The 19,135-nt window shown below is 47.1% G+C and overlaps 1 protein-coding gene across 9 annotated transcripts in view; it reads right to left on the reverse strand.

Annotated features, from left to right (window-relative positions):
• LOC129326452 (UDP-glucuronosyltransferase 1A3-like) overlaps window positions 1–19,135 on the reverse strand; it is a 175,969-nt gene that overhangs the window by 46,493 nt on the left and 110,341 nt on the right. The window contains exon 1 of one of the 9 annotated variants that reach the window (XM_054974701.1): window positions 17,956–18,189. The exons of the other annotated variants lie outside the window; for them this stretch is intronic. Within the exon in view, the coding sequence (XP_054830676.1) occupies window positions 17,956–18,054 (99 nt within the window). The 5' untranslated portion in view covers window positions 18,055–18,189. Of the gene's footprint in view, window positions 1–17,955; window positions 18,190–19,135 lie in introns of those variants that run through there. 9 annotated transcript variants of the gene reach the window in all.

Here is a 19,135-nt window from a genome sequence, read left to right on the forward strand (position 1 = left end):
GTTGCTGTAAATCTACCCAAGAACTTGCGCCATGTTCATGATACATTTCATGTCAGTCTCCTTAAAAGAGCTCCCACCGACGACAAGTGGCACATCAAAGCTCCACCCATTCCTACTTTGATAGACGACCAAGTACACTACGAAGTGTAACAAATTTTGGACTCTAAGATCAAACGGAATCAGCTTTTTTACCTCATTAGGTGGAAGGACTTTGATTCTGGATACGATGAGTGGGTGAACTCTGTACATGTTCATGCTCCTAGATTAACCAAAGCTTTTCATACTCGTTACCCATATAAGCCAGGGGGGGATCTATTTTAAGGGGGGCAGAATGTCAGGTCCAGTGTATATTTAAACTGTACTGACTCCATTTTCTAATGTTTCTAGTGTCTAAGTGCTTTCCCCGCAGGTGCACCAGTTCCCAGGCAGCTTTCCCACCGGAGGAGACTGTTTTGTCTAACACCGTTCCACCAGGCATTGGCCTTGACGGAGAGCAGCTTCCCAAGACTGAAAGATGTTGTTTTGAGAACTGTGGGGGGAGGCTGATGCAGATGGGAACTGTTACTCTGTACCTCATGCTTTGCCCTTCATTGGTAACAATGACTGTGTACCATCCTGAGTCTCCTATTCAGGACAGTGGACTATAATGGACCTTTTCTGCAGTAAAGTTTCCTTATTCAATCAATGGACTCTTGTTTGCTTTTGAAAGGGAACCTGTAGGAAGAGCCTTATCTAGCCACAAGCTGACACAGTGTCTTTCACGTTCTTTTATTCTTGTCTGGATGCTACGCTTTGTGGTCCTGATGTAAACTTGTCCACAGCTGCAGGGTATACGGTATACTCCTGCAGAGGTGAGGGGGTCTCTACTGTCTTTTGCTGATCGTAGCATCTGTTGTATTTTTCGGGTGGGTCTGAATACTGCTTGAAGGTTATGCTTTTTCATAAGCTTTCCCATCTGATCAGTAATTCCTTTGATATATGGCAAAAACACTTTTCCTGTAGGAGACTGTTTTTCCTTGGTTGTTTGATTCATCCTGGGTTTGATTGCTCTTCGGATTTCATTTCTAGAGTAGCCATTTGCCTGAAGTGTGTGGTTTAGATGATTAATTTCCTCATTGAGAAAGTGTGGCTTACATATCCGTCTTGCACGATCCACTAATGTTTTCATTATGCCTCTTTTCTGTCGGGGGTGGTGATTGGAGTTTCTGTGTAAGTACCGATCAGTGTGAGTTGGTTTCCTGTAGACCTTGTGACCTAACTGAAAGTTTGCTTTGCAGATGACCAAGGTATCCAGAAATGGGAGTTTTCCCTCAATTTCTTTCTCCACTGTGAATTGTATGTTCAGGTGGATGTTGTTGAGATGATTCAAAAACCCCATCAATTCTTCCTCCCCATGGCTCCAAATGATAAATGTATCATCCACAAACCAGAACCATACACTAGGTTTGTGGGGTGCTGATTCTAGAGCTGTTTTTTCAAAATGTTCCATGTAGAAGTTTGCTATAACTGGGCTGAGAGGGCTCCCCATGGCCACCCCATCCATCTGTTCATAGAATTCGTTATCCCATTGGAAGTAACTGGTTGTCAGACAATGATGGAATAAGGCTGTTACATCCTCTGGGAAAATCTGATTAATAAGTGCAATAGTGTCTTTTACTGGAACCTTGGTAAACAGGGATACAACATCAAAACTGACAAGTATGTCTTGTGGACTGAGTTTCAGAGAACTGATTTTGTTGATGAAATCTGCTGAATCTTTGATGTAAGATGAGGTTTTCCCGATGTGGTCCTGCAGGAGATTGGCCATTGTGAGTTCCATTGGTTCACCGACATATGAATTAGCTAGACATCTGGCCGATCTCCTGCAGGACCACATCAGGAAAACCTCGTCTTACATCAAAGATTCAGCAGATTTCATTCCATTTCTGGATACCTTGGTCATCCACAAAGCAAACTTTCAGTTAGGTCACAAGGTCTACAGGAAACCAACTCACACTGATCGGTACTTACACAGAAACTCCAATCACCACCCCCGACAGAAAAGAGGCATAATGAAAACATTAGTGGATCGTGCAAGACGGATATGTGAGCCGCACTTTCTCAATGAGGAAATTAATCATCTAAACCACGCACTTCAGGCAAAGGGCTACTCCAGAAATGAAATCCGAAGAGCAATCAAACCCAGGATGAATCAAACAACCAAGGAAAGCCCACCCTCCCTGCAAGCAGGCTCAGGGTGGGTTACAATAAAAAAAATAAAATACAAAAAAAAAAACAACAACCAAGGAAAAACAGTCTCCTACAGGAAAAGTGTTTTTGCCATATATCAAAGGAATTACTGATCAGATGGGAAAGCTTATGAAAAAGCATAACCTTCAAGCAGTATTCAGACCCACCCGAAAAATACAACAGATGCTACGATCAGCAAAAGACAGTAGAGACCCCCTCACCTCTGCAGGAGTATACCGTATACCCTGCAGCTGTGGACAAGTTTACATCAGGACCACAAAGCGTAGCATCCAGACAAGAATAAAAGAACATGAAAGACACTGCAGACTTGGACAACCTGAAAAATCAGCAGCGGCTGAACATAGCCTAACTCAAACAGGGCACAGTATCTTATTCCAGGACACCAAAATACTGGACAACACTTCCAACTAATTTGTCAGACTGCACAGGGAAGCCATTGAAATTCACAAGCATAAGCAAAACTTCAACAGGAAAGAAGAAACCTTAAGAATGAACAGAGCATGGTTTCCAGTTCGGAAAAACACCAGGCTAACAAAACACTCTATACCCGACAATAGCCCCACAGAGAAGATTAGCACATCCAGCACCAATCCATATGCAAAAGAACCTCCTCAGGATACAGTGAAGACTCCCACCATTAGCATTCCACACCCTGGGAAACTCTTACAGGATGACTCAGCTCAACCCCACCCCTCCTGAGTAGATATAAATGACCTGCCAACATCTTTTCTACACTGTGACACTGAGAGATCTCTGTCTTTTGGTGCTACACCTCTGAAGATGCCAGCCACAGCTGCTGGCAAAACATCAGGAACTACAATGCCAAGACCATGGCAATACAGCCCGGAAAACTTCCAACTTGATTAATTAACCTTTCCCATAGTAATATGCCCAAGCTTTAAGACTCCTTCGTGGACTATGTGGTCCTGAGTGTCGGAAACCCGCCCCAGTGGGGTGCTCTGCCTGCAGATGATTCCTCCTCCTCCTCGGAGGGGCTGGAAGAGCCAGCGCGAGACGCACCCCCAGCCCCTGAAGCTCCAGACGGCAACCAGCAACCCAGCCCCTCAGCACAGGATAGTGGAGGTGAGGGGGCGTGCGGAGAGGAGGCAGAACCAGTGCCTCAGAAGACCAAGCCCAGCAAGCCAGCAGCAAGGCAGAAGGCTCGTGCATGCAAGGCGGTGTGGGACTGGAGGAGGAGTGCAGGGCTGCAGGCACATGGGCAGCAACCTGGCTCATCGACTGGAAGCACCAGGTAGTCCAGTTCCCAGCCGGGAGACCAGGTCCCTCCCAGAAGCTGCTTGCCAGCGCGGACTCCAATGCCCAGGGAACCCTGCTGCCACCCCGCTATGCTGAGTTTGCGGACGTGTTCCAGGAGAAGAGGCCTGATCAGTTGCCGCACCACCGGGCATACGACTGTGCGATCAACCTGATGCAGGACAAGCCCCTGCCTACAGCCCGCCTCTACTCCCTGATCGAGCCAGAGCGCCTAGCGCTCCAGGAATTCCTGGCCAAGAACTTACAGCGGGGATTTATACGGCCCTCCACCTCACCCACGTCAGCACCAGTCCTGTTTGTGAAGAAGAAGGGGGGGAGCTCAGACTGTGCCATGATTACCGGGCCCTGATCCAGATCACGATCTGGGACCGCTACCCACTACCTGATTCCGGAGCTCCTGGAACAGCTCCGGGGAGCAACCCGCTTTACCAAGCTTGACCTGCGTGGGGCATACAACCTGATCCAGATCTGGCAAAGGGACGAGTGGAAGACGGCCTTTGGGACTCGCTATGGCCAGTTCGAGTACCTCGTCATGCCATTCGGTCTATGTAATGCGCCCTCTGTCTTCCAGAGGTATACAAATGATGTGTTCCATGACCTGATGGACCACTACGTAATCATGTACCTTGATGACATCCTGGTGTTCTCTTGGAACCCCGCCAAACACCCCAACCATGTTTGGAATATGCTCCGCTGGCTGAGGCAACATGGGCTATACACTAAGCTGGAGAAGTGCGAGTTCAACTGAGAAGAGGTGGAATTCCTGGGACACTGTGTTTCTGCCCAAGGCCTCCAGATGGACCCAGCCAAGGTAGAGGACATGCTCTCTTGTCAGGCCCCCAGGAATCGGAAGGACATCCAGCAGTTCCTGGGTTTCGCCAACTATTACCGGCAGTTTATCCCGGGATTCGCTGAATTGGCGGTACCCCTGACCTGGCTCATGAGACCCCGAGTTCCCTTCGCTTTGTCCTTGGCCGCCCAGCGGGCCTTCCAAGTCCTCAAGCACCATTTCGCCACTGGTCCTGTCCTGTGCTACACGGACGTCAACCGGCCATTCATCGTCGAAGCCGATGCCTCGGACACCACGCTAGGCGCCATCCTGGTGCAGCAAGACTCCCCTGAGGGCCCACTATGCCCCTGTGTGTACTACTCCCGCCAACTCATGCCTGCGGAGCGCAACTACACCATCTGGGAGACAGTGTTGCTGGCCATCAAGGCAGCCTTCGAGACCTGGCGGCACCATCTAGGAGGTGCACTGCACCCCATCGTGGTGCACTCCGACCACCGCAACCTGGAACATCTACAGACTGCCCGGAACCTGAACCAATGCCAGATCCGGTGGGCCTTGTTCTTTGCCCAGTTCCAGTTCACCATCCACTATTTCCCTGGTGCTCAGAATAAACAGGCGGACGCCTTGTCCCGGAAACCCGAGTTCGCCCAACCCGACGGGAAGGTGCCAGTAGTCACCACCATCCTTCCGCCTGAGGTCTTCTCCGCATCAGACGAGCCGGGCTCCCTGAGACTCCAGATCCAGCGTACCCAGCAGGAAGACCCTTGGGCCCGGTGCATCGTCCAGCACCTGTGCACCTGTATCACAGTCATAGTGGATCTTCTCACCAAGATGGCACATTTCGTCCCCTGTCCTGCACCACCCACGGCTACAGAGGTCACCCACCTGTACTTGCACCATATCTTCCGCTTACACGGGATCCCTAAGCACCTGATCTCAGACCGAGGAGTACAGTTCACTTCCCATTTCTGGCAGGCCCTCCAGGCCCTTCTGGGCGCCCAAGTCCACCTGCCCACCTCACATCATCCACAGACCAATGGGCAAACGGAGCGGACAAATGCCACGTTGGAGCAGTACCTGCGCTGCTACACCAACTGCCAACAGGACAACTGGACTGACCTCCTACCCTTGGCTGAGTTCGCGTATAACAACTCCGTTCACTCCTCAACCCGGCAGACTCCTTTCATGGCCAATTATGGGCACCACCCCCAATATTTCCCACAAGCCGCTCCCGAGTCCACTGTCCCGGCGGCGAACGCCTTTGTACAGGAACTCCAAGCCTTGCACTAAGTGCTCCGTGAGCAATTGGACCATGCCAAGCAGGCATACAAGGCCGCTGCAGACCGTCACCGATGGGAAGGGGAGGTCCTGGCAGTGAGGGACACCGTCTGGCTCTCCACAAGACATATCCAACGCCCTTCCCGGAATCTGGACCATCAGTTCATCGGGCCTTACCGGATAGTGGAACAGGTCAACCCCGTGGCGTTCCGCCTTGAACTACCACCAACCCTCTGGATCCACCCGGTCTTCTACTGGTCCCTGCTCACCCCGACGGCGGCCCTGCACCCGTTCCACGACAGGCCCCCGCCGCCGCCACCGGTGCTGGTGGACAGCCAAGAGGAATACGAAGTAGATCGGATCCTGGACTCACGTCGGCATCGGGGACAGCTCCAGTACCTCGTGGAATGGAAGGGGTATGGACCGGATGACAGATCCTGGGAACCCGCAGACAACCTCCATGCACCGCGTTTCTTCCTGTGCTTCCATCAGGTGTACCCCGACAAGCCAAGACCTCCAGGGTGCTCACAGCAGGGGGCGTTCTGCCTGCAGATAATTCCTCCTCTGAGGAGGAGGAGCTGGAAGAGCCAGCGCAAGATGCATCCTCAGCCCCTGAAGCTCCAGATGGCAACCAGCAACCCGGCCCCTCAGCACAGGATAGTGGAGGTGAGGGGGGCCGTGGAGAGGAGGCGGAACCAGCGCATCAGAAGAGCAAGCCCGGTGAGCCAGCAGCAAGGCGGAAGGCTCGTGAACGCAGGCCTCGCAGCACTGAAGAGGAAGACGCCACCACACCTATCTGTAAACAGACAAAGATAAGTGCTTTTTTCCCCTTGAGGGACGAGACAGTATATAATATTCCAGTAACAAATCGCTTTGCTGTACTGGGCAAAGAGGGTGCGAAGGGAAAAGATCAGGAGATTGGAGGAGAGAGTGAGAATGGAAGAATTGCAATTGGAAATAATGAAGAGGGAAGAGAAAGCAACTGCAATCCAAGTGCATCCAACGAAACGGAGGATGACTCAACAATTAAGATGATGATTGAATTGATTGCTCGAACTGTATTTTCTATATTTAACACCCTGTCTGTTATGGAAACCCACCTCGAGAAATTAAGCAGAGCAATCACAGAAATTAAGGAGGGAAACCAACTAAGATCAAGGCCTGAAGGGAGGGTCAATTGGAGGAGATGCTGTGAAGAAAAGAACACCCGTGGCAGGCACTGGCAGGCTGCAGACATTCAGGACCAATGCCTGCTCCTACATTCTAACAAGATTGCTCTGATAGTCGGCAGGTACAGGGGAAGGATTCACCTATGGAATCACAGGCACAAAGTGGTGGAGCACTTAAGTTATCTCCTGAGGATGAGGAGAATGAACATAGATCTGGAAGGGGTAGAGGATATCACCAATGACAATCAAGCACATAGGATAATTCTTACGTTTAAGAGTGCAAAGATCCCACATAAGATGTTGGCCCTCAGAAATATCATGAGGCATAAAGGTATTTTCCCTACCCGTGTGTTTGTTGACACTATTAAAAGATCTTTATTCACCAACCAGCCAAATAAAGAAGCCTATGATACCAAAGAGATGACAACAGATAACAAGGAATCCTCCCAGGAACCTGAAATAAAAGGAGATAATAATTCAACCCAGAGGCCAGATACAACAAGGCCATACATCAAAGAAGGGAATGATTGGCTTGAGAACCCTGAGGAGAAAGAGCTGCTTCATAATTTTGCAACTCTCCCACCTGAAGATCAAACAGCTATAATCTCCAGAATGGGAGGGGTTTATGAAAAGCTGGTGGAAATCCATCAAATGCCTGCAAAGGAAGAGATGGAAATAGCAACGGAAGCCAGTATGACTGTGGGGGCAACTCAGAGCAAAGCCAACAACGATATGGATCATCTTCTGCTGGACTGTTCAAGCCCAAACCAGAAACAGAAGAAGCTAGAGGAAGAAACTGGTGATAATACGTCTCAAAGGAAGGGGCCTGACACCAGAAGTCATGTTCCCAGTCAGGACGACCATAAGGATGCCAGCTATAAGAGTTATAAAGGACAGCAGATCCTCACTCAAAATGGATGCGTCTATCAAGACCCCTATAGGACACTGGACGTAATAGAAACAGATTGACTAGCAGAGAGACAGCAGAAGAGAGGACACCCTCTCCATTTGATTGCAATAATATCCTGGAATATTATGGGCTGGGGGCCTAGAACAAAAGAACCAGATGCAAAAAACCTTATGAAGAAATTTGATGTTATATTGTTGCAGGAGACATGGTGTACTCACTCCCCGATGCTAGAGGGATATAGTTCATACAAGGTACAGGCTGAACCTTCTGTAAGAGGTAGAGCCAAAGGTGGTTTAGGAATTTTGGTATTAACGGCCTTGAGAGTTAAGATTATCCAACTCCCTTCGTATGATCAAATCGCGATGGCCTTGATTTTGAAATTTAAAGGAATTGACTGCCTAGTAGTAAATGTCTATATCCCCCCCCCCCATTAAAACTAAAGCTCAAATAGAACAGACATGGGGAGGTTTGGAAATGTATATTTGGCAATTGATTAGAACAAACCCAACCGCTCATGTTGTAATGGGAGGGGACTTTAATGCTAGACTGGGAAGAGATGATAACACCTTACACAATAGCTACAATGCTTGCCCCCCTAGTTTAGAAACATCTCACTTACCCTATACTAGGTTATCGGAAGATCTAAAAAACAATTATGCAGGATTCATGCTGGCACATATGACGTATGCCTTGAACTTAAGAATCCTAAATGGTTCTCATATAAATGACCATCCTGGGGAATATACATACTGGTCTGGCATAAGGTTAAGTGTAATTGACTATATGTTGATCTCAGAAAGCTTGACTCATTTTGTGGAATCATTTGAGGTGGCCATATATTGTGGTGGCGATCACATCCCTCTCACTTTGATTATGTCAACTTCCAGCTTCAATCCACGAACCGAAGATAGCTATAAGGGCACTATCGAATATGGGGGAAAATATCTTAAATTAAGATGGGATGATAAAACGAGGAAATATATGCAAGAGCTTCTTAATCAAGAAACTATTATAAAATTGGTAAGGGAAATCATCACATCAAACGAAGGGGATGAGACTATTAAATTATATGAGGTCCTCATTCACCATTTACACCCCCCATTAGAAGGGCATCCAACTGATCTAAAGAGTAAATCTGGGGTAAAGACAAATGGTTGGTTTGACAGGGAGTGCATACTGGCAAGGAAGGAGCTCGGTAGTATGTACCTGACATATAGAACCGACCCAGGGACTGCTAATAAAGAACAGTTAAAGTCACAGAAACCCAAATATAAAAAGCTAATTAATAGAAAAAAGAACGAGGCAAGGGACCTGGCTTGGATACAATTGGGGCAGGCAGTAGGCTAAAAAACCCCTCGCTCTTTTGGAGGATGGTGGCCAACTGTTCTGATAGAACTCCTTCCCAGGTCTCTAATGCTGTTATGCCGGAGGCCTGGAAAAACCATTATAAAGAATTATATGGAACAGCTGAGGAGCCAGCTCTTTTGCTGGAGAATTTAGAAGACTTACCAGAATGGCCACCTGTTGAGCCTTCGGAAGTAAGATCTCTAATTGAAACCTTGAAATCAAAAAAGGCTCCTGGACTTGATTTAATACCGGCCGAGCTGATTAAAGAAAACAGAGATTGGTGGGCTCCACTGCTTGCCAAATTGTTTACAGAAATAGACAGGACAGCAAGAATTCCTACAGGCTGGAATACAGGAGTTATAGTTCCTATTTTTAAGAAAGGCAACAAAAGTGACCCAAATAACAATAGACCTATCAGCCTCCTAAGTATAATAAGTAAGTTCTATGCTAGTCACCTGAAAGGAAAACTCTGGGAGTGGATTGAGCAAAATAATATTCTGAGAGAAGAACAGGCTGGATTTAGACCAAGATGTTCAACCTTGGATCACTGTGTAATTTTAGACCATTTGATTACTAAATACGCATCTAATAATATCGTTTCCCTGTATGCAGCCTTTATAGATTTTAAATCTGCTTTTGATATGATACATTGTAACCTATTATGGGAAAAGCTAAAAGGGATGGGTATTGAAAAGAGATTGCTGACCCTAATGAGGGCTCTATACAGGAATACTAAGATCCAGGTAAGGACAGATCCCCAAGGCCATCTTACAGAAGCCATAAAAGCAGAGAAAGGCGTTAAACAGGGCTGTATTTTAGCACCAGCTCTGTTCAACCTCTTTATAAATGACCTAGGGGAATACTTAAACTGTCCTGAGGTACATGCCCCCAAGGTTGCTGACAGGCATGTCCCCCTTCTGCTATATGCAGATGATGCAGTATTAATCTCTAGAACCCCCAGTGGCCTTAAACGAGCTATGGAAATATTAGCTCAATACTGTCAGGCCAATTACATCAAAATTAATTATCAAAAATCAAAGTTTCTAGTCTTTGGAAGCAAATTGCGAACTTACCAGTGGAAGATAGACTCGGTGGATAATGAGCAAGTCCGTTGTTTTAAATATTTAGGAACTGTCTTTCAGACGTCAGGCTCTAGAAAAGCTCATGTGGACCATGTTACAACAAGCGCATTTAAAAGTGCGCGAGCGATTGAGAAATTTTATTGGTCTTCCGGGGGCCGGAATGTTGCAGCAGCAGTCAAGATTTTCAAGGCTAAGTCTCTTGCCCAATTACTTTATGCGGCACCCTTGAGCATAACAACACATCAGTCTTATTGGCAGTCACTGGAAAAAGTGCAATCCAAGTTTTTAAGGCACATTTTGCAGGTTCCCTTTTGTGTCCCTAATGCACATATTCGGTTGGAATCCGGTATGGTCACTGTAAAAGCACGCTTGTGGATTGCTACCATTGTCTATTGGTTTAAGCTAATAACTAATCCCTCCGGTTTAACCGGTTTAATAGCATGGGATTGTAGAGTACCACATTGGATCAAAGAAACGGAGCGCAAATTGGGTTATTATGGTCTTTCCAAACAGTTTTTGATGAATATGGAACATGACTTGGTCAAACACTTTGTGAAACAAAGAATCCTGGATATTGAAAGGCAGAACAACTTGAGTCAAGTCAAAGGGTATTTTCCGGGAATAGATAGCCTAAACCAAGTGATAATGATGCCTTACTTACAAAACTTGGATAAAGCAGATTATAGAAGAGCAGTTACCCTCCTTAGAATGGACACGTTACCATCAGCGGTCATGGAGGGCAGATATGCAAAACAACCACTCGAGAAAAGAGTATGCATGTGCGGGGCTGGAAAGATAGAAACTAGGGGTCACGTACTCTTCGAGTGTGAACTTTATCAAAACACTAGGGCAATCTTCATAACTCCAATTTGTAATCAGTTCCCAGGTAGAAATGATAGATTCTATCTAGATAAGCTTTTAGCCAATAAGGACCATGAAATTACATTACAGGTGGCAAATTTTGCTGTGCAAGCCATACGGATTAGGAAGTATTTTACAGGGGGAAATATTTAAATATTTTATAATGTTAAGGATTTAAATATTTAATAATTTGGTCTTAGGCACTCAGGTTTTAAGGTTTTAAATATTTAAGAATCTGTACTCTGAAATTTTAGTGAATAGATTTGTAAATAATATGACTTACCCTGACTGTAGGTGGTATGCTATTATTGTGTGGTCTATGACCGTAATAAAGATATCTGGATCGTGAATGCGAGGCGGTGTGGGAACGGAGGAGAAGCGCATGGCTGCAGGCACAGCGGCGGGCGGGGCTGACCGCCAAAGACGAGGGAGAGCAATCAGGCGAAGAGATACCTGGCCCTCTTATGCCGCCCTGGCCTTATAAGCAGAACGCTGGGCAGAGGCAGTCCTCCTGTGCAAGCACTGAGTCATTACTGACCCATGGGGGGTTGTCGCATCACAATGTTTTCTTGGTAGACATTTTATGGGGTGGTTTGCCATTGCCTTCCCCAGTCATCTACACTTTACCCCCAGGAAACTGGGTACTCATTTTACCAACCTTGGAAGGATGGAAGGCTGAGTCAACCTTGAGCTGGCTACCTGGCTTCCGCTGGCATCGAACTCAGGTCGTGAGCAGAGCTTGGGCTGCAGTACTGCAGCTTACCACTCTGTACCACAGGGCAATCTGTGCCACGGGACTCTCTGTGTTGTATGGTAATAGCATAGAACTCTAGGTTTAACAATAAAGAAAATAACACTTTATTTGTACAAGAAGCGTATTGGTTTCAAGATGTTTAGCAAATTTTCTTCAGTAAATAAAACAGTGCATATTAATAACTTCTGACTGAGGTGTCACGATCTTTCATTTCACAATCACTCCTCTCTCTCAAATCCTCCTTTCTCTTCAGATGTACTTTGTTGTTCAATCTTTATTTTGCTCAGTTGACTCAGGTTTCTGTCATCTTCTTTCTCTCACACTCCTATAATACGGTGACAGTATTAGGCTTTGACTCTCTCTAGTCCCTAATATTCCTCTATATGTATTCTACTTTCAGAATCTTGATGCATTTCACAGCACCACATGGGATTCTAATCAGAGGACTGCTTTTTCCAGATTCTGTAGACTGCTGCGTTTCTAAGTGTTAACTGTGTTCTCTCTCTCTCTCTCTCTCTCTCACACACACACACACACACAGACACACACACACACACACACACACACACACACTCTTCTTAGCTCTCAGAGTCTCTGTGCACGAGATCTTACACGGGAATGCTCAAATGTAGGGAGACACAATGTTAGCTGGGAAGCGTAGTTTAAAAAGACAGAGCCAGCGGAGATCACTCCTCAGAGAGTTGGTTAATTTCATCTTTGCCTCCATGAAGGAGAAAATTCACAAACGCTCTGAGGAGTGATCTCTGTTAGCTCTGTCTTTTTAAACTACCCTTCCGAGCTAACAGAGTCTTCCTGCATTTGAGCGTCCCCACGTAAGATGTATTGTGTAGAGAGACTCTCAGTAGCTAACCAATCACCTCACTCACTCATTCCCCTCTTTCACCCCTCTTGTTCTTCTGCAACTTACCAAGCATTGAAAGAAAGACACACTTAAGACTTTAAATCATTACATATGTGAATGAGCCTTGCAGGACAGTAGATCTTTTAAATCTACTTGGTTCTGCTATAAAGTTCTGCCATAACCATGGCAACCATCTTAAACTCTCGTGGTGGAACACAGAGGAAGAATCCCAGCCTTAGAAAACTGAGGTAATGCATGATGTCCGAACATCACAGCATCACGATTAAATAGCCTGTCCTTAGCCTAACCATCTCATAAGGTAAATACCAAAGTCGGGAAAGAGGATTTGCAGTTTGATTCTTGCTCTGTTTGCTACGCAAGCATCGAATGTGTTTGCTTTGATTGCATTACTCTCAGAGCCAAGCTACAAGTGATGCCTGACACAGGGTGGACACTTGTTAGCTTCCCTCAAATTTTGATGGGAAACGTAGGCATCCTGGTCTTACAGTTTGGCCCTCCGTTTAATTGAAGTTTACTAATTGAAGTTTACAGAACCTCCCCCCCACATACACACCCAGCGGATGGGAAGGGGGCACCTGGCGAGAGCCCGACGCCTGCACTCCCCTCCTGACTGCATGTTCTCCGTCCCATAGACTGCCACTCTGTAAACTTCATTTAAATGGAGAGCCAAGCTGCAAGACCACAACGCCTAAATTCCCCATCAAAACTTGAGGGAAGCTGACAAGTGTCCAACCTGTGTCAGGCGTCACCTGTAGCTTGGCTCTCAGTCATGCTTACCCAGGACGCGTAAGGGGGTGGTGGCTATAGATACCCTCGTCCGTGGAGTGCACATCTTTTTATGCTGGTCCCCAGCTGTAGCTGGCAAGTATGAAGCAGAGACAATGAAAAGAGCGGGAGGCTTTCCCCTTGCTGTTCTTTTGGAGGATTTGGTTCCATGGAAAAGCTCCGCTGACCCTGGTGACATTAACCACGTGACAAGAACAATGGGGAACAAAATATTAATCTTGCAAAGTGAAGGGCAGCTTTGGCCCTTGCAGCCTCTGTGGCAGGGGATTCCCTGCACCAGCACGTGGCACTTTCAGCCACTTCTCAGCTGGGTGGTGGGAGAAAAATGGCATGAAAATGGGGGAGGGGGTGACAGGCAGCATCCCAACACTCTGACATCACTCCCTGTCGAAGAGAGCTGTGGGTTAGTCTTAAAGGAGCTACGACACTCTTTGCTATTTGCCAATCAGGCTATGTGCCATCAAGAGGCCAACGCTTAAAGAAGCAGGTCAGTTCCCATCGGAACTCTGATACACCCTAATCAAAATGCTTTTCTTACAAATTCTAAGGTCCCACATATGATTAATGATAAAATGTTTACAGGACAATAACCTGGCACTCCCCACCACTTGAAAATATCCCTTACAATGTATGTTGCCCAGAAAACTAATCCAACACTCTCAGCCCATGCAGGATTTCAGCGTGTCCGGGGTCTGAGTGCCAGCCCCCAGACTTGCCAGGTGGGAACTGTGGGAGGCAACCGGGAGGCAGTGGACCTGCCGCCCCAGCCAGCAACCAGGTCCAGAACCTGCCTACTCCAGGGGGAAGGGGCAAAAGGCCCAAGCCTCAGAGGGCTGCAGGGAGCAGGGAGAGACCAGCTAGTCCCACCCTCCCGGGGGAGGAGAGGGGGCTAAGCAGGCCAGAGGAGAAGGGCCAGGGCAGGGGGAATAGGGACCCAGCAGCAGCCCAAATTGGTTTGGACAATAAAATTATCCTCTGTTTAAGCATCTGTCTTTCTCTGCTTTCTTCTCCAGGAGTATACCAAGTCTTGTCATGTCTGCATATATAAAGACGTGAAAGGTCCCATGGGAGCCAAAGTCTAAACTTCCATATGTGGATCACCCATATGGGCATACTTTGACATAGGTTTCCTTTGGTAATACCTTTATCAATAATTTCCCCCAGATTTAACAGTCAGCCCCTATACAGATTAGACCAAACATAATTCCTGTTTCAAATGTTCGTTTCAAGTGGGTAGCTGTGTTGGGCCGCAGTAGTCGGGGAGGGGGCGGGGGTGCAAGTGCTCAGTAAGTTTAATTGGTGCTACGCCAATGTATTTCTGAGATACACCAGCTTAAGCTGTAGTTGCATGAGCACAGTACCCTGCTGCTGCCACGCTGGTCCCAGCAGCCAGCACTGCCTTACCATGGCCACCCCTGGCAGGCCCCTGGCATAAGGTCCTACATCAGAAGGGGAAGGGGGTGGAGATAGCTCTCTAAGTTGCTCAAGCACGAGAACACCTCGACAACACCAGGGAAAGTTACACCAGCAAAAAGCACAACAGCCCATAGAGGCCATATATATGTGTGTGTGTGTGTGTGTGTGTGTGTGTGTGTGTGCGTGTTAGGAATAGTAGGCTTGCCATTCCCCCATTACGCGTGGGGATCCCCTGCTCCCACCTCCCATATCCTGCCCCCACTTACCTGGCCAGCATGAGGGCACACCACGGTGGTGCAGCGCACCTCTGGGCGGCACGCTATTCTCCCGCGCCCCACAGCTTATGCAGCGGGTCCATTTTGGGCTGAATTGGGCCCTATGGGGGCAATTCAGCCCTTTGGCGAACACAGGAGTGCTCCTGGTCTGCCCTCTGACCCATGTGATGATGACACTTCCCAGAAGTGACATCATCATGTCAGCCAGGAGCACGAGAAAGAGAGATGAAGGGGGAGGGGAGGTAAGACCCAGTGTCCCAATCTCCCGCCAGGAGAGTGAAGGGGCCTGGCAACCCTGAGGAATAGTCATATAAAGACGAATGAGTTAGAACAGCAGAAGTGTTTACAATGAAATATAATAGCCTCCTTTATCTTAAAGAATGGGGAGAATTATTTCTCAGTGGTAATGTCTTATGAATCTAAGTTATTAAGAAGAATTGGAGGGATGAGGGAACAAAAGGTGTCAGGGCTTGCCGTCGCTGCCGCTGGGCTGGGCACCGGCTGGGCTGGCCCTGACGTCAGAGGGGTGCCAGGGATGCTGCAGGACCTTGCTCTGTGGAAGGAGGGGTGGTATAAATCACCCAGACTCCCTCTCAGTCCACTCGCTGGCCTGCTCAACCTGGCCTGCTCACCCCCTGAGTCCTCCGTCACCTCCTCCTTCCAGAACTCTCCTCCAAGCCTCTTCAGACTGGCTTGGACTGTCTTCCTCTGTTTTTCCAGCTGTTGTAGACATACACTCAGACACTGGATACACAGCTCACCATGCCTTTTTCCGTCAGACCAGCCTCGTTTAGAATGTCCAGGTTACAGCGCAGCGGAAGCGTGCTGGGCCCATAACCCTGTCAGTATACGTGCATCCCAGCACTGAGGCTGCAGGCATGCCAAGCAGAGTCACACACACCAGTAAATGCTAGTGCAAAAACTATTTACACTTATTTACAAAACATACAGTTCACAGTCATTCAATCAGACAAAGTGCTGCGCCAGCCAGTCTGTTTTGAAGCAGAGAGAGACTATACAGAGCATATACACTTATGTACATATCAGCACTGACGATTATCCGATCAGCAGTCATGCTGAGTCATCTATCCCCTCCTGGATTGCATCATCCAGGCAGGGGAGGAACCAGATCTAACTAGTTCAGTCAGGCACATGCAGCGATCAGGAAGCCTCAGAGATCATGCTGTATTGCATCATCCATTAAGTGCCTGTAGTCTTATAGCAATGTAATGGTAACAGTGTCCTCCGTCATCTCCTCCTTCCAGAACTCTCCTCCAAGCCTCTACTCTCACACTGCTCTGCTCCCACTCCACACCATCACTCCTTACTCACACCCACCACCTCAGAGCTCTTCCCAGCCATCCTTTATATGGCTTTCTTCCTCCGCTGCAGGCCAGTGGCTCGGTCCAGCTGCAGACCCTCCCTGGCTGGCTGCCAGGCCTCTCTGGCTGAGCTGATTGCTGAAGGCAGGCGCAGCTATGGCCCCTTGGCTGGCTGCCCAGCTCTTCCAGCAGAGTGCCTCCAGCAGCTCCACCTGAAGGGGCTTTGCTCTTGGCATCTCCTGAGCTAGGTTACTGTCCTCTAGCTGGGGCGTGCCTCTGGGCTGTTGGGGCTGCTGCTCCTTCTCTTCAGGTAAGAGCTCTGTTTGGGCGACTGCTGGGTCCCTAACCCTGCTGTCTTTGCCCACTTTCTCTGCTTTGCTGAGACTCCTGTCTTCTCCCTAGGGGGTGAGACTAGCTGGCCTCCCCTTGCCCCTTCTAGCCTTCTGAGGCTTTGGAACCTCGCCCCTTCCCCCTGGCACAGGTAGATTACGGCTCCGTTTGCCAGCCAGAGCGATTGAACTGCTCTCTTCCGGCTGCCCCCCGCCGTTGCCTCCCAGCAAGTCTGGGGGCTGGGCTGCTGACCCTGGACACACGGCTCTTTTTCCCTAAGTGTCTTCAATTGTCTCTGTGGAATTTTAAACATCCCACACATAAAATGTGGGCCCACATGACTTAGGAAACTACGTGAACTCTTTTTAACATGTTCACTGTATAGTGTCAGCGTAGTGATGTACAAAACTGTTATTTTCCACTGAGAGCCAAGCACTTGCTCTGGCTGCATCCACAGGGTGACAATTTTGTTGCATTTCTTTCAGGCAAACAAGGAAGCAGAACTTTGTGTGGCTTCTCTTTACCAGAGTATGCAAATTGAAATGGGAGAAGAAAAGGTAGAGACAAAGTTACTGGGCTCAATTCAAGGTTTGGGTTATCACATACAAAGCCTTTCAGGGCTTTGGTCCCTCATATCAGTGAGACGGCCACAGATTTCTGCAATCCTAACATCATTGCTTTGTTTATTGGAAGTCCTATCTTATTGATTGTATTTCACCTACACTATGTAATCTGCCTTGATCTCAAATGAGAAAGGCAGATTGTAAACAATCTAAATAAATAAAAATAATGTAAATAAATAAGTTCTTAACAGCAGAATTACTGGAATTATTGGTGCGCTACTTTTTTTTTTTACAGTGAGCAAAATATTTGTATGATTAGAAAGCCTATATATTATCCTCAAGTGTATCATGAAACATCTAGACCACGTTCCAATCGTGATAGTATTTCTTGTATTAAATTACCAGAAACAAAATTGCTGTAAAGCTTAATACCTTGTATATAATGTCATCAATCTATTGTAGAGTTAGGTGTGTTTAAACCTTGTGGATTTCAACAGGATTTGAATGGAAATAACCAGGCACTGAATTATGGCCATTGATGAAAACTCTTCAAATCCTCTTGCCTAATGTAGGTATAATTTTAGTGTCTGCGTCTAAATAAAATTATCTACAAAATTCAGAAACCTATTCTGACATATCTAAGAGAAGAGCAAGACTTACCAACCTGAGTTAAGGATTTTTCCCCCGCACAGTTTATCCCTCCAATTGCAACCATATTCGGCATTAACGGTCTGGGATAATCAAATGTAAAGTCTGCTTTCATCAGCCAAAGTGATCCGTGACTCTAAAGTTCTGTGATAGTTATATCTTTTTGAAGAAAATCTGTAGCAAGACTTGAGTAAGGAGAGTAGAAAAAACCACAAAGGAAGAATTCTGACATGTACACCAGCAGATTGTTCACACGTTGTGCAAATCTCATATGGTCTGTATTTGTTGTAAATAGTCTTGGAAAGTACAAAGGAGGGCTGGGGCACTGAAGGGCCTCAGAGTCTAAACCACAAGAAGTCCCTTGCAGCAAGAAAAATACAGAAGGGATGCCGAGATATTCGGCAACTATTTGGCCACATGGCATCAACGGGTCTGTAAAAAGTGCATCAAACTTACTCTGCTCAATGTACCTCATCAGTTCTTCATTGAATAATATGGACGTACAAGTGGAAAAAAACGTATCGGATGTCTTTTGCAGTATCTTATATACTTTAACCACCCTAACTAAAAAAGAGAGCTCTTCAAAAATCCCATTGACAGTGTTCTGATAATGTTCCTCCAGCTCTTCTTGTGTGAAAGGCACTCGATAGGCTTTCAGGGTATAAAGATCATCGGATGGTTTTATGTGCAGGTTTACTTCAGGTGTGACAGTGACTATCTCGTGTCCATTTTCTTTCAGCTGCTTCATGAATGACTGCATACTCAGCCAATGGCTTCCATCCATGGGTACCACCAGGAGCTTCCCACCAGAGGTAATATGCAAAGAGGACAGGAAAAGCAGCAGTGCCGTAATATGCCCCCTTTGGGAGAGGAACATGGGAAACATGTCTCTCGTCGCACTCCGTCTCTCAGCAAGAATTCTGCATATACTACCATGGTTCAGCATAGCCTCATGCCATAGGCCACTAAACTTTGGCCTTGTATGCTAGCTGAACATTAACTTTCTAGAAAGGCCAGAGATCAGTGTGAAAACACATGCATTGCCTATAGAACCTTCCAGCTTCAATCCCTGGCATCTCTTACTGGGCTTACTGGACTCTTACCAGGTCTTACTGTGCTAGACTATTGGGGTACAGAAATCCGTGATATGACTCAGTAAAGTATTTCCAACCTCATCGATCTCAAGTGGGCTACCC

Source organism: Eublepharis macularius, chromosome 1, assembly GCF_028583425.1.
Source record: "Eublepharis macularius isolate TG4126 chromosome 1, MPM_Emac_v1.0, whole genome shotgun sequence".
Lineage (NCBI taxonomy): Eukaryota > Metazoa > Chordata > Lepidosauria > Squamata > Eublepharidae > Eublepharis > Eublepharis macularius.